Source organism: Chinchilla lanigera, unplaced genomic scaffold, assembly GCF_000276665.1.
Source record: "Chinchilla lanigera isolate Chin_1 unplaced genomic scaffold, ChiLan1.0 scaffold00087, whole genome shotgun sequence".
Lineage (NCBI taxonomy): Eukaryota > Metazoa > Chordata > Mammalia > Rodentia > Chinchillidae > Chinchilla > Chinchilla lanigera.
In genome coordinates, this window is record NW_004955488.1 from 8,032,310 (window position 1) to 8,052,994 (window position 20,685).

Sequence of the window (20,685 nt, forward strand, 5' to 3'; positions counted from 1 at the left end):
AAAACACCGGTAGCTGCTTTAAGAAAAGTATTTTTTTAGCTCAGCAATCATTTCTTTTTTTTTGGCTCCTTTTGAGATTTCCATGGAAAACCATTTCTATAGGTTTTTGGGGTAGCCAAACTCATTTAAAATATTACCAGATAAAGACTGACAAACTCGAGGCATATACAGGAATAAAAAACCTTAAAGTCTGATAACATAAAGGTTGCATGTGATTTAGGTTAGTATGTGGGTTTCTGGTGTGCTAATGTTTAAGTATACATCACCCTCCAAAAGTTTTACTTAAGATGGCTTATAGATAAATAAACACTCAAGATATTATCTCACGTGCTAGTGGTTCACATAGCTTAACAGTAGGCTATTTTGAATCACTTGGCAAGGATGATTCTTTAAAGTTAGTAATGTATTCCCATCCAGGTAACCAAGAGAATAACATCTTAGGTAACCAAGAGAATACCAAAAGATTGGTTTCATAAACACAATGTCTATCTACTGTTGTTTGTCTAACCTCATGGTATAATAAATAGCATATTTGTTTCCCAAGTGTACAGGCTTTCAAAGATGTAAAACCAAAATACATCTTATTATACTGCTGACTTCCAGGTTAAAGTTGTGTACAATGGTAAACTTTTTAGGCTCAAATATCTGGCACTCCCTGACTTGTGTTCCAGCTGTCTGTGGTGGAATGTACATGTCAGTCCAGCATGAAACAGCCAGCCACATGATGTGAATATGTTTTCAGGCTTGCATTTGTGACTGTTATGTAACTGTGTTAAAACAGTTAGAGGTACCTAAACACTGGGCAGGCAGTCCAGACAGTGTCACTCTAGTGATTAGAGACTAGACATCAATAATCTGTAAACTATATTATAAACAAATACATTCTGCTTAAATATCACTCTGTAGCAACAAATACTTAAAAGGTAACACATTAGGCAGAAGTTTCTTTATGTCATTTAATATCTTGTAAGTGGATAAAGATAACTAAAGAACCATTCTACATTAAGATCGACATTTAAATGTGTTTCAGAGATAATGATGCATCATGATTGTCATGTTAAAATGCTATGTGCCCCTTAATCTCAGTTTTTTTTTTCTTTTTTTTTTCTGGTACCGGGAATCGAACTCACGATGTCGTGCTTGCCAGGCAGGCACTATACTGCTAAGCTAAATCCCCAGCTCCTTCAGGTTTTCTTTATAAAACTTTATAATTATTATCTGTTAACATTCTGCAGGGATTCAACTTCTAAGACAACCATGATTGGTAAAGAAATAACAGTTCATCAGTCATACTATATATTTCAAGGTGCTCAACATCTAAATAAGAACATAAAATTAAACCTACTCCCACTATAATACTAATATAACTCATCTTCTCTTCTGGGTGTTCAAATACTGAGGTCTGGAGACCAAAACTAGAAAGATAACTGGGCTAAGAAGACAGCCAATATTTTCGCCCTGGCCCTCCAAGGACAACAAAAAGCCAGGACATGAGAGGACCTTTTCTACAAGATCCTACAACTTTGGTGAGTCACCCAACTTCCTGAGCAAGGAGACCGTTGGACCCCAGGGAACAAGAGTCAACCCATGCACAGTGTGCCAAAAAGGAGGGTTACCAAAGAGGGAGAGGCCTCCCATGCTTTCATAGGAAGCTACATGGTCAAGCAAGACCGTGACGCATCCTGGAGCTGACCTTGACAGAGGAGCTAAAGGGCTGTATATATGGTTCCAAAAGTAAGGTCTGAAAAGCCTTAACTGACCTTGATAGATAGCAAGAGGTTAATTTTTATTAACACAGGTCTCACTTTATCTTGGCCTTAAAAACCCAGCAGAAAAGTATAACCAAAAGATGGTTTTATATATACCATAGTAATAAAGGCTAGATATAGAAAAGGGTTCCAATCACCAACCCCTGCTGCCCTTTTCCAGCTATGCTGACTATTATTATGATTCAATGAGCTACAAAGCTACATTGAAAGCTATAAAAGCTCAAAAAGAAATCTTTGGGTAGGGGATATAGCACAGCAGCCCAGCGCCTGACTGGCAAGTGCAAGGTCCTGAGTTCGATTCCTGGTACAAAAAAAAAGTCTTTAAATTCCTTCACTAAAATTGCCCCTTAAAAGCAACATCTTCTTACTGCTAAAACTGGAAAGACTTGTAACAAAGAAATGTCAGAGTTATAGTAGCCTCAATCATTAAGTAGGAAGGTGTAAGAGCCAGCTGGTTACAACTGCTATTCCAATCCCTTAAGGGCAGTGTCTGGAGGTGGTACTTTTCCATAATCTGTTTTTCTATCTGGGGCTCATGCTTTGGTCACATGTGCTTTATTCTCGTGGAAAACCTTGTTTATTTTCACCTAGAGGCTGACAAACGTCCAGTGATTATGCAAATGAAGCCAAGACAAATGTGCTGGACTCCTTTTACCAGGACCCACCAGATCAACCTTGCAAAGGGAGTTCATAACTGCTAAACCAAGAATGACTTCTATCCAAGGCCCATTACCTCTCTGGAGACTGCGGTCTACCCTACCTACCCTTCTCAGCTCATGGCAGCTAGACTGAAACTCCACCCATTCTCCCCTAAACACAGTTAGGGACAGCTCCTCAGAGTGGGGGATACTATAGGCAGCTAAGTTAGATAAGAATTAATTTACAGTCAGAAAGGGACTGGGCTCTCAAGGAAGTCAATGCAGAGGATGAGAACACATTAAAACTGTGGCAGGAGGTGCATCTGAAGGTAAGATCTTGAGATTAAATTCACAATGGCCAGATTTACATACTTCCCTAAGGGATGAATGAAGTTTGAGATTATGCTGTAATTGGCACCACCTTTTTGGGATTTCCTATAGAAATAGGCCATTACCTATTTTTCCTCTCCCACCCACTAAGACTAAGACTACTAACACTAAGACTAAAGATAAGACTAAAACTATAGATTACCGACCAAGGTTAAGGATGTCATCCATACGCCCCTACTATATGCCCTACTTCCCCACTGGATCAATATTAGCTAAACAGGTATATTTGTAGTTTTATTCGTTGACTATAGTTTGACCCATGTTGTACCCACCTCATGACTCTTCCCTATAAAGCATTCTCAGAGAGATGAACTCAGCAGCAATGCACTCAGGACCCCTCCTGTCTCTCAAGAGCGATTCTTGAATCAACCTTCCCTATTCCTGAATAAATCTTTTCTACTCTTAAAAACATAGTTACTAAATTTTCCACTGTGATTATTACCATTGCAGACTAGGTAATTTGTATAATGTAGGCAAGCCCTGGTAGACAGTACCAAAGTAAGCTAGTTGCTTTACAAAGCAGTGATAACTCTAGTGTAGTCATCACATAAAAGGAAAGAATCAACAGGCAAACTAGAACCCACAAAGAAACTGAAGACAATGCATAGAAAAGAATGAAGCAGTCTAGAATACTAATCCTGGCTCCTGAGGAGGAGGTTCTGTCTCTGCAAACACAAGCGGAGGTGGGGATCAAGCCCCCATAAGAAGGCTGGACACCAAGACCCTCAAATATTATGTCAAATAGGTTGAAGAGGGTTATAAACAACCAAACATAACCAACCCAAGGACACATTACAAGAAGACAGAATCTAACTAAAAAGATCTCCATAGCAGTAAGGGTTTCCCTACCCTAAATGATCTTCAACCCACAAAAAAACAATACAAACATGAGAAAGCACAGCAGTAAGATGATCCCCAAACCCCTAACTCTCCAAAAGCTGAGCTCACAGATACTAAAGTAGAGGCTATAGGGAAAGAACTCAAAAACCAAATGATCAAAATATTTGAGGAGACATAGAAGAAACATAAGTAAATACATAAGATGTTTAACAATAAAGGACTTTAGTAATAAACTGTTTGGTAAGTGTAAAGAAAAAAAAATAATAAACTAAGCTAAGCATGGTAATACACGATATAAAAGACCACTTCAGTAAAGAATTAGAAAGTACAGTAAGAAAGCAAGGGTAGCTGACCACTGTATGGACAGTATAAAAAATAGAAGACTAGGGGGGCTGGGGATTTAGCTCAGTGGCAAAGCACCTGCCTGGCAAGTGCAAGGTAGTTGAGTTCGGTTCCCGGTACCGGAGAAAAACCAAAAAAAAAAAAAAAAAAAAAAAAAATAGAAGACTAGGTGGATACAGAAAATCTTAAGTTTAACAATACCCTAAAAATGACAAGATACCATAAGGTGGATCTACTAGCTGTTAGATGACTAAAAAAGCCAAACAAATAAACAAACAAAAACCCTTCAGAACTATCAGAATAGAGGAAAAATTAGAAGATAACTCAAAAAGTATAAAAAAATTATTCACTGAAATCACAGTAGTAAGATTTTCCAAATCTAGGGAAAAAATTCAATCTCCACAATACATCACAATCAATTCCAGAAATTCAACCGAAGGAAACAATATTAAAAGCTGGTAGAGAAAACAGCAAGTAACTTACAAAGGCAAGCCTATCAGCAAACTGCAGGTTTTCAGCACAAATCTTAAAGACCAGGAGAATTTGGAACAAAGATTTTCAAGTCCTAAAAGAAAACAGCTGTCAGCTGAGGCTCTTATATCCTGCAAAATTAGTCTTCAAAACTGACAGAGAAGTAAGGACCTTCCACAATAAGTAAATTCTACAGAAATGCACCAGTACTAAATCAGCACTGCAGAAAATGCTTATGGGCATCTCAGACACAGGGAGGCCACCAGCACCAAAAAGCCCAAAGAGCAGTTAAACAAAAGAAAAAAAAAAAAAAAAGAATCAGAACTGTAAAAATAATGCAATGACAAGATTCAATACCTGTCAATGTCAGTGGTCTCAACTCACCTATCAAAAAACAAAACACAACCTACAGCAGATACACCTCTTCCAAAAAGATGCACAAAGACTGAAAGTGAAAGGATGGAAAATGATGCTCCATTCAAGTGGTGCCAAAAATAAGCAGGAGTCTATCTTCTTTTCAGAAGCCAAAACTGATCACAAAGGACTGAGAAGGCCACTACACACTGGTAAAGGAAACAATTCCACAGGAAGAGATAACAACTGTAAATATCTTTGCACCAAATGTCAGCTCACTCAACTTTATAAAACAAAAATTACTGGACAGACAGACACCAATACAACCACAGTGGGGTACTTCAACACTCCACTCTCACAATTAACCAGACCCACACCCCCAAAAAAAATCAGAGTTAAGCCATACCATTGCACAAAGGAACTTAATAGATACCTACTGACTACTTCATCCAACAACAGAATATACCTGTATATTTTCCTCAAAAACATGTGGAACTTTTTCCAAAATACACTACTGTATGTCTTAGGCCATGAAGCATGCAAAAAAAAAGTTTAAAAACACAAAAGAACTGAAATAATCCTCTGAATGTCATCAGATCATAGAGGAATGAAATTAGAAATGAACAGCAAAAGAAACTACAAAAATACATGGAGATTTAATAATACATAATTTAGTAATCAATGGATCACAAAAGAAATTAGAGAAGAAACAAGAAAGTTTCTAGAATCAAATGAAAATAGAAGCACAACATACCAAAACCTGTGGGATACAATGAAAGCATTTCTAAGCAGGAAGTTTATAGCTGTAAATGTACACGTAAAAAAGAACAGAGGGATCCCAAATAAGTAAGCTAAAGATGTATCTCAAGGTCCTGGAAAAACAAGTACAATCCAAATTTGAAACTAACAGAAGGGAAAGAAATTATAAAGATCAAAGCAGAAAATAATGAAATCGGAGACCAAAAAAATACCACAAACCCAATAATGAAAGATTAATGAATCAAAGAGTTGGTTCTTTGGAAGGATGGAAGGGGACCTGGGGGTGAGGGGACATGGGAAGCAGGGGAGGAAAAGAAAAAAGGATCAAGATGCAACATGGGTATGTGCCAATTCCCTCACAATGAATATATTTACTATATATTGCAAATATATAAATACTAATGAAAACCAGAGAAAGAATAAGCCACACTTAAATTATTGAGAACGTTATAAAAAGGAACATGTAAAAGTAAACATTTTAAAAATTCATAATCACTGTAAAATCATTTTATTTTTAAAGATTCAACCAAAATGAACCATCAGAAGTTCAATTCTAAACTTACAGCTACATAAAAGTTTAATTTTCATCTCCTCAAAAAAATTCCATCATGCCGGGCATGGCGGCACACACCTGTAATCACAGCACTGAGGAGGCTGAGGCAGGAGGATTGTTGTGAGTCTGAGACCAGCCTGGGCTACAAAGTGAGCTCAAGGACAGGCTGAATTACACAGGGAGATCCTGTCTCAAAAAGACAAAAAACAAAACAAAACAAAACAACAACAAAAAAAATTCCATCGTTCAGCAGAGCATGGTGATGCACGTGGAAGGCTGAGGTAGGAGAATCACCACGAAGTCAAGGCCAGCCTGAGCTTCATATGTGAGTTCAAGGCTAGCATGAACTACATGGTGAGACACTGTCTCAAACAAAACAAAATGTCTATGGTTCACATGAAATCATCATGCTTCAGTAAGTTAGAGAATCTAAGTGGGAACCATGAGGTAGGGCTCTACTAATTCGATCAGTGAGTCACAATCCCACAATTAGAAATGGTCAGTGAATTAAGTAACACATACATCACCCCATCTTTGTTCCTGTGTTACACGGTGTTACCTCTCCCTGTGACTTCACACCATCTTCTCTATGTGTGTCTGTCTCTTCTTATAAGCACACTGCTCATATCCCACACTAAGGACCTCATCTTAACACGTTTACCCCTGCAAGGACTCTATTTCCAAATAATAATGGTACCCAGCTAGGATTTCAACACAGTATTGGGGGGAACACAATTCAATCCATTCAATAACTCAACCTGTTTGTAGTCAGATCTATCTAGCTCCAAAATTGCTTTTCTTACAATTAGACTAAACCTGCTCCTTCCCACAATCTCAACTAACATGCAGCCTATGGTAATTTAAATATGGAAGCCAATTTGAAAGATATTTTAAAATAAAATTGGCACCAGTTATTAATATGCTAATATTTTAAACAGTATGATTAATTCATCTTTAAAATCTAAAATACAGATTTAAAACAACTTTGTTGTAATAGGTAGCCATCACACCAGGACTATGCAGAGTTGAAGTAAAATCTTATAATACAGTAGTCCCCTTCCCCCACATTATCTGTGGGGGACACATTCCAAGACCCCCAGTGAATGCCCCAAACCAGGGGTAGTGCCAAACCCTATATACATTACGCTTTTGCCTCTACTACACACTACGGTAAAGTTTAATTCATAAATTAGGCACAGTAAGAGATTAACATTAATAGAACAAAAAACTAACAATACACTGTAACAAAAGTTAAGTAAGATCTCTCTCAAAATACCTTCCTGAACTACAGAATTTAGCCACCTCAGTATATTTTTTTTCTTCTCTTATTAAGTTAAGAACTTAATCTTTTCACCTAAAACAATTTATGGCTTCTCTTTAGCACATGTGAATTACCAGCACCGCTGCTTTCATACTTTGGCACCACCCTAAAGTAAAATAAGAGTTACTTGAATACAAGCATTGAGCACTCCAACAGTCAACCCGACAAGTACAACAGCTCCCTAACTAACATCTGGGTAACACACTGTGTGGACCGCTGAACAAAGGTGGTACTCAATTTCGTCAAGCTGCTCAGCAAGGCATTGAATTTGAAACTTATGAACTGTTTACCTGTGGAATTTTAATTTAATACTTCTAAACCATAATTGAAGATAGCTAATGAACCTCAGAAAGTGAAATTACAGAGAAGACAGTAACTACAAATTTCCATACATTTTTATATAGCATTTTACTCATTTTTACAAACAAAAAATACTTCCATCATCGAAATTTAGTTTTCAAAAATTTGCTAAGGTATCAAGCTATAAAAGCTGCTTTAAGATATAACCTGACAAAAGGGGCTTTGTTAGTTATGTTTTAATCTATATAGAGGTGGATCAAAAAAATAGGTAATTAACATGAGTAAAGTACTGTATTTGAGCTCCTAAAACCCCTAGAATCACAATATACATTGTGTCAGTCACATCACACTTGCTATTGAATACCCAAGACTATCCACAACCTGGCACCAGCTAATTTGCCCTTACCTCCTGTTTTGTTTATATACCCTTTGATTTCCTGTCACTAAATCCTTGCTCACATGAATCCTCTTTATTGGAATGTATGCAAATCTCCTTTAGACATACTAATTGCCCTTCAAATCCCAGCTGTATGCCTAATTCCTGGCTTTCCTCATTAGAGACATATGAGATCTTGTCTTTCCTTGAAGAACTGTGCTAAGGCTATTCTGTGTGTGCCACTCAACACAGCAAAACTTAGGTTTCTTGTTATGTTTGTCTTGTATCTTTCCAAAGATTCCAGAGACCTTAAGAAAGGTCTCTGCTGAAAAAAGTAAAGAAGGCTCTTCCCAAACTTTTTCAATCACCCACTGTGCTGAAGAGGCACTCTGTATATTGAACATGCGCAACACTGACTAAAATTCTTGATGAATTAAACTCAGTTTAGGAGCTTTTACCATCAAACACTTGCTATATCCTTTATCAATAAAATTCAAGGGTAGCTTGACCTAACATACAGATTGCAGTAAAATGTGTTGGGTACAACAATCCTTCAGGTTTCAAAAAACCAAAATTTATGCTGAAAGTATTAGTTCTAATCTTAGAAAGAAGCTACTAAGTGGAATAAAGGTCATAGGTTTAAAAACATAATAATGGTTTTTCAATGTCAAAAGTGCATAAGGCATAGTTTACAGTACAATGACAGAATGGAAACTTGCCTGTTAACGTAAATCCAAATAATAAAGACACAGAAGCAAAACAGAACAGACAGAATACTAATGGCAAGCACTATCTAGAAAGAAGCAGGATGTGAAAAAACGGCAGAGTGGTGAGCAACAACAACTCAACCTCCCTGAGATTCAGAATCCAGACACTGGAAAATAACAACTTTGGGAAGAAAAAAAGAGAAGCAGATTTCTGAGAACACAGAGGGATCTGACAGGAAAATTAAAAGCTACAGAGAAACTGAAAAGGCACACCACCACACCAAGAAGCAAAGAGACAGTCTACTGGCTCCCAGCTCACAGGAAAGGGAGTATTAACCTACAGAGACAAAGGGAATGCTGAGGAGCCCAAAGGGCCTCTGGGGCAAACGTGGCAGTGGAACAGAACAACAGTTGCTGTGATCTGCTGGGATGGCATGTGGTTCTGTTTGCACAGGAGTCCTTCAACAGGCAACAGCTGGTGAGTGACTCCAGTCCAAACGCACAGCACATCCATGGAGAAAGTGCTTGGTCAGATGCCGTTCTGGGGAAGGACTTTGTATGAACCCAGAACTCAGAGTACCCACATGGTTTCACTTCAGGGCTCCCAACATTACATTCCCACAGTGACCAAGTGAGAGCTACAGGAGACAGCATGGTCAGGCAGCAGGCTGGAGAGACACCATCTGAGAGGTTTCAGCTCAAAGAAGCACACCCAGCCTGAGTTGCTCTAGATTTGAAACCTGCAATACTGGATTTCTCACCCTACTCCTACGGCCTGCTAGTGCCTGCATCCAGCACAGACCTGAGGTCTGATTGCCTTCTTTATCTCCCAGTGTGAGCTGGGACACATCCTGACTTGGACACTGCCCCAAAATTGTAGATCCTAGGAGAAAACCATGCATTCAACATCACAGAGAATGTTTTTTTCTTTATTTTATGAGTGTGTGTGTGTGTATGTGTGTGTGTGCCTTTTCCTCTTTCTTCTGAACTTGTTGGGGTTTAGGGAATTTTCCTTTGTCCTTACCCCTTTTTTCTCTTTTTCTTTTCCTCTTTTCCCTTTAATTTTTTGTCTTTTTTTTCCTCCATCTTACTTCTTTTTCCTCCCCATCTTTCTTTTATCTTCCACTTCTTGTCAGTTTTTTCTCTTACCTTTACCTAATTCTATAAACATCCTTCTGTTCCCCAACGGAGGATCCTTTGCCCCACACTGCTCTTTTTCTCATATTATATAGTTTAAATTTTCAAATTTTTCTTCTTGCAGTCTCCCATTCCCAACCTCCTACATCTTTACTAGTATAACCATAAAGCTTTATTAATCTTTAGATAGTTAACTCTATAAAGTTATTGTTGAATTCTTTTCTACCATGAACAAAGATATAGCTGTTGCATTTATTACATGTTAGCTGTACGTCAATACCTGAGTTGTTTCTATGTGTTTATACTGTATTTGTGGAACTCTTCTCTAGGTTTTAGGGTGGTACACAATTCATTCTTATGGTATGTCAATACCCAATTTGTCTTGGATGATCTGCTTTATATTACCAGGGCTGCATAATTGTAAACCAACAACCAGATTACCTTGGAGACTAGGGTACATTCATAGAAAATTCAGTGTTGGGCCCATTACACTGTGTCCTCCTCTCCCAAATTAACCAAGGTAGAGGGATCTTGGGGCAGAGGCAAACAATTATAGTTAGCCTTGCTCAAAGTACATTACTGAAAAGCAACTAATGAAAGAGATGTCTACACCAGCAACAAAGTTTTTACACTGTGCATGTTCAGAAACCTTAGCATAAAACATAACAAATGAAAAAATAGAACATATACAGCTGGGCATGGTGGTGCTCGCCTATAATCCCAGCACTCAGGAGGCTGAAGCAGGAGTTCAAGGCTAGCCTGGGCTTCACAGTGAGTTCAAGGCCAGTCTGAACTACACAGTAAGGACCTGTCTCAAGAAACCAAAAAGACAAAAAAAAAAAAAAAAAAAAGACATACACAAGCAGATTAGTGAAGAGTTATCATATTGATCAGCTTTATTTTGCTACCACTATAACTGTCCCCCTATGTCAAATTTGCATTTCTAAAAATACATGCTATTCCTAATAAACACTCTAATTTTAATGTGGTGGAGAAGGAGGAATTTGAAAGGCATGCAATTTTTACACATTATAGGAGGTCTGGAAAGCTTCCATTCTGAATGTAAATTTATCTAAAAGGAAATCAATACAGGACTTAAACAGGACATTCAACAAAATGCTGAGTAATAAGACAAATCATCTGAAGAATTAATCAGATTAAGTTTCAAATGGTATTTTAAGTATCCCCCATGAACTATCTCATACTGAAGATCTTCTATGGAGCTTTTAATGAAGATGACAGGGGACCAAAACAAACTTCTCCAAAGCAACTGTGTTTCGGCTGCTTGACTCTTACCAGTGACAAAGAAATGAAGAATGATGTTACCTGAGCCAAAATGAATGTTAAACTCAGCGAAAGTATTTTATAGCTAATAAATCTACAAGCACGTCAGAACACAATCACTAGGGACCATTCCACCTACCTGAAATGATTACTGAGGATTAAAACATGTAACTTAAGTGCAGCCATTTTTGCAGCAAATGTTGAACTTGCCAGTATGTTTATTTAAAACTCTAAATTAAAGGCAGGCATTTCTTTTCTGTAAGTATATACTGTAACTCTGTAAATAAATTCTGAAAATAAATTCTTTAGGTTGTGCAGAGCAAGGACTAAGATTGAAGATTTTATATAAGTACTTACATAAGAGAGAACAACTTACACTAATTTTTATTGAAATTAGAAATATAATGATAGTTGTGTATAATTCTGGGACAGCAAAGGTTTATTCATAAGTAGAATGGTGTTTTTGTGGGAGAGGACATTTAGAATAGTAGATGACATTCTCTATCATCAAACTGACTGTACATGATCAGGTACAAAACTACTCCCAGCTCCTGGACCATGCAAAATACTTATGCAGGCCACATTTACTTTGCCATCTCTTGCTCTAAGTACTAAAGTTACCTGAGAAACAAACAAAAAAACTAACACCACAAACCTTTTAATTTCCAAAGATTCACTTTTTAGTAACTACAATCTTTTTTTTTTTTTTTTTTTTGTTACCACAAATCAAACCCAGGGCCTTGCGCTTGCCAGGCAAGTGCTGTACCACTGAGCTACCTCCTTGGCCCACTACCATCATTTTGAATACAAAAATGTTTAAAGTTCTTAATTTTTAAAAAGTCTGATTTTAGCCCGGCTTCCAGCACTCTGGGAGGCAGAGGATCACAAGTTTGCACCCAGCCTGGACAACCTGGTGATTTAGCAGGACCCTGTCTCAAAATGTAAAGAGAAGTACAGGAGATATAGCTCAGTGGGAAAGCCCTGGGTTTAATTCCAATGCCACAAAATGAAATTAATTAAATTAAATTTTTAAAAAATGCCTTATTTTTAACAACTGTTTCCAAAACCATCTTATCCTTCTTTGACTCTCACTAAAGACTATAAACAAGATTACTAAATGCAGATGAGAAATTTAATCTTCTTACAAGGAAACTAAGAAAACAAAATAATCCGGATTAAACAAGTGAGGGTAGTAAATGAAATAATACAAGGAGGACAGTTGGGAGTTTCTCTCACCAAGATCTCAAGAAATGTACTTTGGGAAACAGTGATTTGACATACATAAATACTCACTTTCTAAATTCTGAATACTATTCTTAATCATATTCTCATCTGATTCCAATCATTAATTTAGTTATTTAATTTTGAGACATGATCTCACTATGTGGCCTGGAATGGTCTTGAACCCGAGTTCAATGGATCTTCCTGCTCAGTTCCCCCACGTAGTTGGGACTATAGGCACACAACACTCTGCTAAGCTTCCTAAACAGTAATCTAAAAACATATAACTTCACTCTGCAACCTTTGCAAAAGTTAAGAAAAACTTCCCTATCTTATCTTTTTCAAATCAGCTTCAAATTCCAGCCTCATGAAGTGCCCTAGACTAGAAAACCACTACCTCTATAGTTAAAACATGTGCCTGACGCCTAAGTTACCAAATTAAAGGAAATATTAGTCCCCGGCTCCCAATAATAAATGAAAATAGTGGGGCTGGGGATATAGCTCAGTGGCATGGTGCCTGCCTGGCAAGAGTAAGATCCTGAGTTTGATTCCTGGCCAAAAAAATAAAATAAAATAAAATAAAACAATAAATAAGAGTAAATATTCATGGTGAATTAAAAGAATATTTAAATATTTAAAATATCTTCTCATGAATAATAAAATTAAGTGTAGTTCTCTAAAAGCTTCATTTTACTTAATTTGTAAAATCTAAAAACAAGCCAAATACGTAAGCCTAAAAAGGAATATGTTATATAAATACTAAAATATAAAAGCACCTTTTTGTTTGTTTTATACATTTCTGAAGCACCTGATAAGTGTAGTAATTTTTCAGTATGACACTTCTGGGAGAAGGAGAAAGGTCCACTGGTTTTACTCTAAAACTGTGGATCTCTGATCTTAGCACTTTAAGCTATGCATTTTGAGGTAAGTCTCCTTGCCCTGGTAATTTGAATTAATAAAGCAAGGCTTTAAACTTTAGAAAAATAAAGAAATTAACTAAATATACGTGAGCAACTTTTAGTACAGAAATTCATGTAGGCAAGAACTTCTCATTATCCATGTACTGTACTTTTAAACAGCCCTCAATATATTTTAATCTAAACTTAACAAAGCGTAGAGGGCCTAAGGATGTAGCCTAACGCAGCACATGCTAGCGACCCTGGGTTCAATCCCAATACTACAGGAAAAAAGATAGAGAATAGACAGAAACAAGCAGCAGTATTTTGGGAAAGTTTCCTAGGTTTTTCTGATAACTCCATACTCAATCTGGCACCATATTTTAGATATTTAATACTCATACTTCACATATATGCATGCACACACATCTGATACACATACATATACAGATCAGATTTGATCTGCACAACTGCCAGTGTTGGTAGAAAATTCCCAGTTAATCTTCATTTCCTCTAGTTTCAATGGCAATGTGACATGAACATGCAGCATTTTTTAAAAGGCGCATGTAAGCTGGAAGTCACAGAATTTCAACAGTCCAACAGCATCTTAGATATTAGGCTATCTGAATCTACTGATTCATCAAAGTAGAGAAATGGACTCAAAACCATGCCTGCCATCACAAACCAGACAGTAAGAGCTAGCACTTCAACACTACTACTTAGATTCAACTTCAGAGCCTTCTGACCAGCCAAGCTGCAGCACATCTTCAGGTAGACAAAATTAGGCTTATGCATGAGAACTGTTTAGGAAATGTCCATTTCTCAACTAGTTGGTGTAAGAAACTTATTTTACTTTAGAACCCTAAAGTTTTAAGGAAAGTTAAATATTTATTTTCGTGTTTTCAGAACTTAAATACTTATTCATACAAAATTCCAAACTATTGCCATTTCTATCTTAATTATCTAAAGTGTTAAATAAAGTGATTCAAATTTCTAATGTTAAATTATTTTCTTCTTCTTTACTACCATTGTAGTAAGGACCTTAGTGTACAGTGAAAGCTTAAAACTAGGACTCAAGAGCCTTGGGTTTCTGCCTCAATTTTATAATGTTGTATTCTTAACTAGTTTATTTCCAAAGCTCCACGTATTTCTCATCTCCTGCCTAACTTAGTGCCTCTCTCATCAATACTGCTTTAACTCTTACATCTTAGAAGATATGCATTACATTGCTTATTCTAGAGATGAAGAAACTGAGCTTCAGAGAAATTACATTAATTTTCCAAGAATCTGAACAAAAGTGGCTGAGCCAGAACTTGACCCAGCTCTCCATGGTATCAGCTAGAATCCGTGCATGGTCTGATATAATATATGATCCTAGTCCAGATGGAGAATAAGTACAAGCTGAGTATCCAAAATGTTTACATTTCAGAGTTGAGGGGTTTTCAGATTTTGGAATATTTTCATTGGCTTCAAAACAATTGAACATCCCTAATCTGAAAGTCTTGAAATGCAAAAATACTCCAAATTCCAAAACATTTTGATTTCCCAACATGACACACCCAAAAAGTTTTGAATTCTGGACTATGCACCAAGATAAAAACAATAAACAGAAATGCCTACTTAAAAAATACACATGACACTTTCCCTAGTTCACATATTAAAAATTCTTAGTAAAACATTTAAAACCTACTTCTGCTGTAGATATTATTCTTACTACTGTTATTAACACTGAAGTAAACACTGTACAATTAAAAACGTCAATTTTGCTTTTGAAGATAACACTGTAAATTAAATTGGAAAAAAGGTACCCCTTCTTGCCTAGTTAAAAAATAAAATTATTCTGAAAGTACTATTACATCATATAGGTAAATGATATTTATTAAAAACTGTACACATAAATGCATATGATAGAACAGAAATCAAGATTACTTGGGATCAGTTCTTTGCCTTTCAGCAGATAAGAACACTCAGATATGAATAAAAAGAGGATAAAAGATGTGTAACACTGAATAGCATGTAATGTTTACATTGTACTATCAATCCATTTTCACCACTGCAGCTGGATAAAAATATGATTTCTGCTCTGACAGAAATTGAACTGTTTCTCCAACTTAAGTTCTTCTGTCCTGTCATCTATGAGTAAAAAGTTTACTAAAAACAGTATTAGCAGGCCAGGCATGGCAGCGCACGCGTGTAATCCCAGCGCTCGGGAAGCTGTGGCAGGATGCTCGTTGGGAGTTCGAGACCAGCCTGAGCTACAAAGTGAGCTCAAGGCCAGCCAGAACTGCATAGCGAGACCCTGTCTCAAAAAACCAAAACAAAACAAAACAAATAATAATAATATTAGTAAAATGTTTAACAGACATTGCACAACTTATTCCCTGTGTATGATCATTGATTCCGTACAATTTTAAAAACCAAGAGAAGAATAAAATACGAATGTGGAGCATAATCATTAAGAAATGAAGCCTAAGCAAAACCAGAATTGAAGCTTCCAGCTAGCTTTAAACTGTACCATGCCCCAAAACATGTAATTAGCTCAAACTGAAAGGCAATGTACACATTTTAGTCGTATATCCCAATATGTGCCCTGGGGCCGGGGATGTAGCTCAGCGGCACAAGTGCCTGTCTGGCAAGTGCAAGGTTCTGAGTTCGATTCCCGGTACCAAAAAAAAAAAAAAAATCAACCAATGTCTGCCCTGGTAACATATGACTTCCCTACTTTACCCAAGATTCATCAACACTCCTGGAACTCTGGTCTTTCCCAACCATGGCCAACGTGCTCAGCTCTGTCCTGGGACAATACCCACACAGGTAGTGACACGATCATCCAGTCGAGTCCTTCGCAGCTACACTGCGATAGAACTATTCCTTCCTCCCTTTTTTTCATCTCGATGAACAGCACCCCGAGACCAGGGAATCCCACAAGCCGCCCACTGAATAAACTCCCCACCCGACTCACTTTCCACCGCATTCGTTCCGGTTGCAACCATGTAAAGCCTGAGTGAGAGGAACGCAGCACACAGCAGCAGAAGCCGCGCGGAGAGAGAGGAGCAGCAGCAGGAGCCCCGGGGAGGGAAGGTCGCCGCCCGTCCAGGGAACGCGTCCCCGGCTGTGCCCGGGCGGAGGAGGCAGGTCGCCGCCGCCTTCCCCGGGGAGGGGACCCCGCCCCCGCTCACCTCGATCTCGCGGATGTTGTTGGAGGTGACGAAGATGCCGATGCCGATGGGGATGAAGATGAGGCCGACGATGAAGAACGTGGGCAGCACGGTGCCCGCCGTGAGGATGGGCTGCCAGGCGGGCAGCCGCTGCTGCTTGAAGGCCGTGTTGTCCGGCCTCCGCGTCTTCGCGGCGCCCCCCGGCGCACACGGGGGCCCGCCGTCCACCTCGTCCTTGGCGTTGCAGTTCATCGCCATGGGACCCCGGGGCGCGGCTCTACAAGCTCAGAAGTCCTGCCCAGGGAACCCGCCCCGAGACCCTGATGAGACTCGGGCAGGGGCCGCCGCCACCGGCGAGGCGGAAGGGGCGGGACAGGGGCGACCGGAAGCGGTAGTGCTCTGGAGTCTCCCGAGAGGCGGGAGACCGGAAGAAGCGAGAAGACTGCGGAACTACTGGAGAGAAAGGGAAGGTGCTTAGGCAGGGGACAGAAAAGGTTGACGCACCTACAGGCTGCGATAGCGCATGCGCGATGCGGAAGTCAGGGCGTTGTATGGCACCCTGGTCTTGCTTGCTTCCCGGTTGTCAGGACGAAGTTGGGTGGGGAACAGGAGCGACCCCCGCTGGCCTGGACCGCTCATGTTGGCGACTTCGGTGACTTAAGCTTTGGACAGGTTTTTCTGTACTCTGCCGCCATCTCTGAAGTGAATCAGAGCTTTCAAAGGCCACCTCAAGGTAGTTTGAGCCCTGTGCAGTTAGTGCAAAGGTAAACTTAACTTGACCTGAGTGACGCCTTTTGTTCTCCTTCGAGGAATCAGCCTTGCTTGGTTAGCCCTATTATTTTGCCTCTCATGAAGCAATTGCCTACTTCTGCTTTACTTTACCCTTCTGGGTCTGCCATTCTCGTCTGCACGTTGGTATGGGAAGACCTTCAGTAAACTGTATGCGTGGGAAGGTCTTTAATGCAATTTTTAAAAAACACAGCACTTGTATAAAACCCAACACTACATATCTTAAAACTTCAAGGGAAATACTTATAATAGGTATTGAAAGTGACTAAGGATGTCAAAGTAGTATAGATACGAGAAGTACAGAAGCCCATCTAACATGTATACAGTGGTAACACGTTGACTGGAGAATTTATTTTCTGTTTCGTTGCAGTTTTCTATATTTTCCAAAATTTCTATAATCATATATTTGTAAAATTTAAACAATATTCAGTCTGTATTGTTGCAGTTTTTGAAATCTAGACCAGAGAGTAAATCATCTGAAAACAGACACCCAAACTTTATTTTTTAAAGACTTTGTCTACAGTTATGCCTTTTAGAAGGCAAAGCTACATAAGGAAAACTAGAGAGTGCTGGGCCCTCCTAAGGTACAATTAAATGTTTTTTTTTTTCCCAAAAAAATTATTACCAGTCTCAAGCTTGTGAGTCAATCAAATAATTCGCAGTTTAAGAGGAATGTAATGGTTCATGCCTTCTAATTACAGTACAGACTTTCTTGGGTTTGCTCATAGAAGATATCCACAGCTCACAAATTCTTAGCACCAATAAAAACTTAGCTGCGTATTTTATTTGGCCAGTTTACCTACAACCCTAGGCTGAAGTGAAAAACAGTCTGTCACAGTTAATAGAGAAGGCGGGGAGTCCTTTTATTTTATTAAGCTCTATTTGTTAGTAAAAATGTACATCACAGTGCTGGTCATAATCCAAAAGTGTAAATTTTTTCTCCCCGCTGCTGCCTATATCATATCTTCTAAATATGTAACAGTTCTTTAACTTATTTGCATTCCAGCCTTCTGTGTAAATGGTTATGGTAATCACCTTCCATGTCCATGAATTCTACATTCACAGATTCAACCACCATATGTTCAGAAATATTTAGGAAAGATTTGTGTCTGTGCTGAGCATATACTTTTCCCCCATCACTATTCCCTAAATAATACATTATATTAAACCAACCATATACATAGCATTTACATTGTACTATGCATTAGAAGTACTATAATCTAGAGATGATTAAAAATGTACTTAAGGATATGCATAGGTTATACACAAACAACTAAGCAATTTGTCTTAGTCATTTTCTTGTCACTGGGACAAAATATCTAAAACCCACAATTTGAAAGAGGACAGGTCTATTTTTGTCTCACATTTTTGGTCCATAGTTGCCTGGCTTCAAGGAAAAGGCATGATAGAAGGGACTGGGTGGAGAAAAGCTGCTTACCCAATGGCAACTGGGAAGCAGAGGACAAACAAGCACTGGCGTGGATGATACATCTTTCTAGGGCACCCCCTGATTAACCTGCCTCTTCTGGCCAGCCCCTACCTTTTAATATCACATTTACCTATAATACCTGACAATGCCATCACCTTTCAAAAGCCTCACCAATGATTATATGAGTCTTTGGGAAGGGGGAGGTGTAGATATAAACCATAATATTCCAGCCCTCACCTCAAAAAGGCTCATGCACATCTCTTTATGCAAAATGCATTTAGACCATCTCAGAAGTCACCAAAGTCCTAATAGTTTCAGGAATGCTGAAAAGTCCAAGTCTAAAGTCTCCTCTAGGACTCAAAAGAAACTCTTAAGTGTGAATCCATGTAAAAAACCAAGGAGAGTGTTAAACACTGCCTACATACAATAGCACAAGTTAAACATTCCAAAAGGGAGGGATGGAGGATAGGAACCAATGAAAACAAACAAGACCAAATCCTAGCAGGGTAAACATTAAATCCCATAGCACTGTGTCCAGCCCCAATTTGTGGCCACATTTGAGCTCGAAATAGTTTGGGTGATCTTTTTTTTATGGCATCCCTAATGCTTTCTCTGTTGGGCTGACTCCACTCACCACCTGCAGCCTTCTTCTGATGTTCCACATTTCCTGGTCTCTCCAACTTCCTGGAGTCTCAGCTATACTTTTGGTTTCACTCTCACAGCTGTACTGTCCTCCCAGGGACACACTACTTGGCTTCCCAGGCCTTCTGAAATCTGGATAGCTATCTCCCTGACCCAACAATTCTTACATTCTGCATCCCTATAAAATCAGCACCATATGGATGATTTGCCAACAGCTGGAGCACTAGCCAGGCCGTCTTGAATCCTGGTTGCCTTCAGTCCCTAAGTGCTTGGATGGTGAAGCACTGTGAACAGAATTTGGGGAACAAATTCTCTAGGTAGCCATTTTTGGGCATGGTGCTCTGAGGCTCTCTTGTCAAAGCAAGGCCTCAGTTTTCAATTTTAAGCCGGCAAAGGTGGGGTCTTCCTAGTTCAGCCCCCAAGCTGTTTTTCTTATTTTGTCTGATCAAAGTACTTGACTTCTTTTAGGTGCTAATCTTTTTGGCAGCCAAGCTCTGCCCTAGTCCAACTTTACAGGTGCTTCCTTTCTGAAGAAAATTAAACCTTTTCAGATGGACTTTTCACTTTAGTTTAAACATGGCTAAAAGCTTCAGGCAGCACCCATGCCACAGCCTGAATATTGAGCTGCTTTGAAATCTCTTCTGCCAGGCTAATTAGTCTTCTGTCCTCAATTTTGGTCTCTTTTAAAGTCAGGACATGAGCAAAATGTAGTTTACCTGCTGCAGCATGAAACATATGGCCTGGAGTCACACTGTCAATGGAGTCCTTTTCATCTGAATTTTTATTAACATTCTGATCTTTTGATTTCTGAACAGAACCTCCCTTCAAGTTTGGCTTACAGCATTCCTAAGGCTGCTTCTCCAGCTGGCATTTCCAAATCTTTTCAAACTTCTTTCACAAACCAGTTTCAAAGGCTTCTGAACCTCACAATCAGATAATAATCAGCAATGACACCACTCCTGGTACCAAAACCTGTCTTAGTCCCTTTCTTATCTCAAGGGACACACACAACTTAAAGGAAAAGAAGTTTATTTTAGCTCATGCTTTTAGTCCATAGTTGACCAGCTTCAAGGAAGGAAATCATAGAGGAAGGGCATGACAGAGGAAAAGCTGCTCACATTATGGCAGCCCAGAAGCCAAGAGTGAAGGAGAGATGTGGGGAGGGAGACATACCCTTCCTAGTCATGCCCTCAGTGACCCTCATCTTTTGATCAGGCTCTATCTCCCAACAGCACATGGTGCCCCATGATTCCATCATCTTTCAAAAGCTCCATTTATGAGCACATGAGGCTTTGAGGGCATAGCTACG

General features: G+C 38.9%; 1 protein-coding gene across 1 annotated transcript in view; it reads right to left on the bottom strand.

The window, feature by feature from the left end:
• The window catches only part of LOC102004169 (cell cycle control protein 50A), a 34,326-nt gene extending 17,418 nt beyond the window's left edge, over positions 1-16,908 (bottom strand). Inside the window, exon 1 of the mRNA XM_013504427.1 lies at positions 16,538-16,908. Within this exon, the coding sequence (XP_013359881.1) occupies positions 16,538-16,774 (237 nt within the window). The 5' untranslated portion in view covers positions 16,775-16,908. The remainder of the gene's footprint in view (positions 1-16,537) is intronic.
• Positions 16,909-20,685: the final 3,777 nt, after the last annotated feature.